The 3,590-nt window shown below is 38.3% G+C and overlaps 1 protein-coding gene across 1 annotated transcript; it reads left to right on the forward strand.

Annotated features, from left to right (window-relative positions):
• LOC128547746 (glycosyltransferase-like protein gnt13) lies at window positions 1-579 on the forward strand. Its single transcript, XM_053520884.1, has one exon. The coding sequence runs from the start codon at window positions 1-3 to the stop codon at window positions 577-579; it is 579 nt and encodes a 192-aa protein (XP_053376859.1).
• The last annotated feature ends 3,011 nt before the right edge of the window (window positions 580-3,590 follow it).

Genomic DNA, 3,590 nt, shown 5'->3' on the forward strand with positions numbered 1-3,590 from the left:
ATGAGCAGCTACAGTGTTACAGAACCTGTTGACAATATTAACCAAAACTTGAGCAACTACAGTGTTACAGAACCTGTTGACAATATTAACCAAAACTTGAGCAGCTACAGTGTTACAGAACCTGTTGACAATATTAACCAAAACTTGAGCAACTACAGTGTTACAGAACCTGTTAACAATATTAACCAAAACTTGAGCAGCTACAGTGTTACAGAACCTGTTGACAATATTAACCAAAACTTGAGCAGCTACAGTGTTACAGAACCTGTTGACAATATTAACCAAAACTTGAGCAGCTACAGTGTTACAGAACCTGTTGACAATATTAACCAAAACTTGAGCAACTACAGTGTTACAGAACCTGTTGACAATATTAACCAAAACTTGAGCAACTACAGTGTTACAGAACCTGTTGACAATATTAACCAAAACTTGAGCAGCTACAGTGTTACAGAACCTGTTGACAATATTAACCAAAACTTGAGCAACTACAGTGTTACAGAACCTGTTGACAATATTAACCAAAACTTGAGCAACTACAGTGTTACAGAACCTGTTAACAATATTAACCAAAAATAAGACCCAAACAAACCCAGAACAGCTCTAAACGGTCCATATGTATATCTGTATACGATATGGGACCAAGAAAGGTCCCACATGGGGCAAAATATCTGGGACCCATAAGGGACTCACATGGTCCCATATAGTACATGCCATATGGAACCCATGCCAAAATGATTTTTCAAAACCCATCTGGGACACATATGTGTAGCCCATATAGGTCCCATATGGCAAACCATATTCCCATATATGCTTGCGTGCTGGGATCAGCAATCAACATCTTGTTGGCATCGCTCCCTAGCTATATAAAGTTGCCTTAAAATTGATCATGTAGTTCATTGACAGCTTGACACAAATCCTATGTACTCTCCAAATTGATGTCTATTGGCCTGTAGAGGAAGCAAGTGATGGCTAGTGTCTTAATTTACGCTAGTGGTGTTGTAGGCTGCTGCAATAAATTCTGATAGTAAGTCAGTGGCGATCTCTGTGGCTTCTCTGAATGGTAGCCTGTGTGTGCTGATGAGACACGAATCTCTAGTTGTCTGGTAGGTGCCCCAAAGTCCAGACACGGGCTAAAGTTGAAGTAAGATATGAGCCGTGCCATGGGAAAACCAACGTAGTGGCTTTGCGACCAGCATGGATCCATCCGCGCAGTCTGGTCAGGATCCATGCTGTTCGCTAACAGTATCTCTAATACCAATAGGCTTTGAAAGCGAACAGCATTGATCCTGACCAGACTGCGCGGATGCGCAGGCTGGTTTGGATCCATGCTGGTCGCAAAGCCACTATGTTGGTTTTCTCATGGCACGGCTCATATGTCACAGTTACTGCATGTCTAACGTAAATCTGTGTGTTTCAGTCCATAGTATATAACAGCATGTCTAGACAACCCTTATGGAACCAACGTTCACTGTCCGAACAAGCAATCGAAAGTATTGTTCTCACTATAAACAAGTTCTACCGCACTCGCAGTATGGATACTTTACAATCCTAGGCGCAGGTTTTGGACGATAATGCGAGGCATATACATATAAATAGGTAAAATAATTGGCCAGATCGGCATCAGTAAAGGATGTATGTATGGTTTCTTGCGGTTATAGTTAAATATGCCAGATCAAACTGGAAATATGCGTGTGATACGCATCTAGATGGTCGGTGGTTCCTGATAGTACAGTTAAAAGCAGGCAGCAACGGAAAGAAATCTATTTTGACTAGATCTATAAACAAATAGAATTCCTGTCGGCCACTTCCTGTCTGTGTGACGTCATTCTCCAGATGAGAATACTAGTAGCCTATAGGTTATAGATCATTTATTGAACTTCTAATGCAATTAAGTTTGCCGAAACGGAGCGTAGCGTATTGAAGGCAAAACTTAATGCGTTAGAAGTTTAATAAGTGTATCTATAACCTATTTATAGTTTAAACGTCCCATTTCATTTAACTGACAGGTCAAAGAAACAAAAAGCTCTCTCTGAAGTAAACTAAACCACGCCTCCTCAGTCTCTTGGAATTCATTGGCTAGTCTTATCTTCACTCATGATGGAGAAGTACATGTTTACTACAACTTTATACAAGGTCATTTTAGTGCCACTTTTAGCAAAACAGCTGGAAGATTTCAATTTAGTTTATATCATAAATACATAGTAGACGACTAAGTCTTATCAAGTATATATAGTTTGTGGAACACAATTTTATATTCTTATTCAATGGAAATATAAAATGCAGGTTTAACTCTAAATGATCTAACAGTACAATTAAAGCAACTACATGTATAAATAAAACAAGACAAAGTAGAATCTTAAGTGCACCCTGGGTTTTTTTTTTAGACCAGTAGAAGTGAAAGGTGCAGAAAGGTCAAACTTGAACTATGAAAGTACAGCTTGCATTAAAATGAAACTAAAAACATAATTTGATATTTGAGCCGCGCCATGAGAAAACCAACATAGTGGGTTTGCGACCAGCATGGATCCTTACCAGATTGGATCCATGCTGTGCGCTTTCAAAGCCTATTGGAATTAGAGAAACTGTTAGCGAACAGCATGGATCCTGACCATGCAGACTGTGTGGATGCGCAGTCTGGTCTGGATCCATGCTGGTCGCAAACCCACTATGTTGGTTTTCACATGGCACGGCTCATTTATCTATTTGGTCCGTTTAGTACATAGACACATTATTTCTTGTATGCAGTCCCTGCTTTGGTAATTGCTCCGCCTCCTACAATGTGGGAAATCCATAGTAGGCGGAACAATGAATACTCATTAATTTTGAACTACTTCATGATTCTTCAGTTATGAAACAATATGAAAACAAGTTAAAGCATATCAAAAGTTCCTTCTAGGGCACATCTATATAAATATAAAATGACCATCTTGTAAAATTTTGGTTGCAATGTCTGTTTTATACTGCCAAAAAATATCAGGTAAGTATTTACGCAAGTTATTTAACATAAATTGTTAAATCCAACAACAAATTAAATCTGTTACCTCTTTCAGTAGATTAAATACGGCAATAGTACATATCACTAGGTCACACTCAATGCGGTCATCCGTATTATTAGTAACAAACACTTCTGGCGGAGAGATTTTCCATCCCATGTGTAAATTTGTTGCCATAATTAGAGGGTCGCAGTGGGGTTTGTTTTCACATATTAACCATGCATTTGAAGGTAACGATAATATTTGGTTGTTTACATTTAAATTTGCTGATATATGTCTATCTGGTGAATGTACATATATTATGTTCAGGAGGAAGTAAAAGAATCAATTAATCATCCTCGGGTTTAGTATTGTGTAACCCATGGATTCCCCCCAATTGAGAAAGAATAGTTTAAGGTCAGAGGTTATTTCTAAGGTCACGGAGTTTTATTGGCCGGCTTGTAATGACAACAGCTTTCGGTATCAGTAGCTCAGTCAAGTGTGACTTATTAAAATGTAATATTCCTTCTCAAGAGAAGGAATAATAAGTTGGTTACTTTTTTGAAAATCCCTCGCTTGTCATTGGATAAAAATAATGTTTGAACTATAAATATC

Source organism: Mercenaria mercenaria, chromosome 13, assembly GCF_021730395.1.
Source record: "Mercenaria mercenaria strain notata chromosome 13, MADL_Memer_1, whole genome shotgun sequence".
Lineage (NCBI taxonomy): Eukaryota > Metazoa > Mollusca > Bivalvia > Venerida > Veneridae > Mercenaria > Mercenaria mercenaria.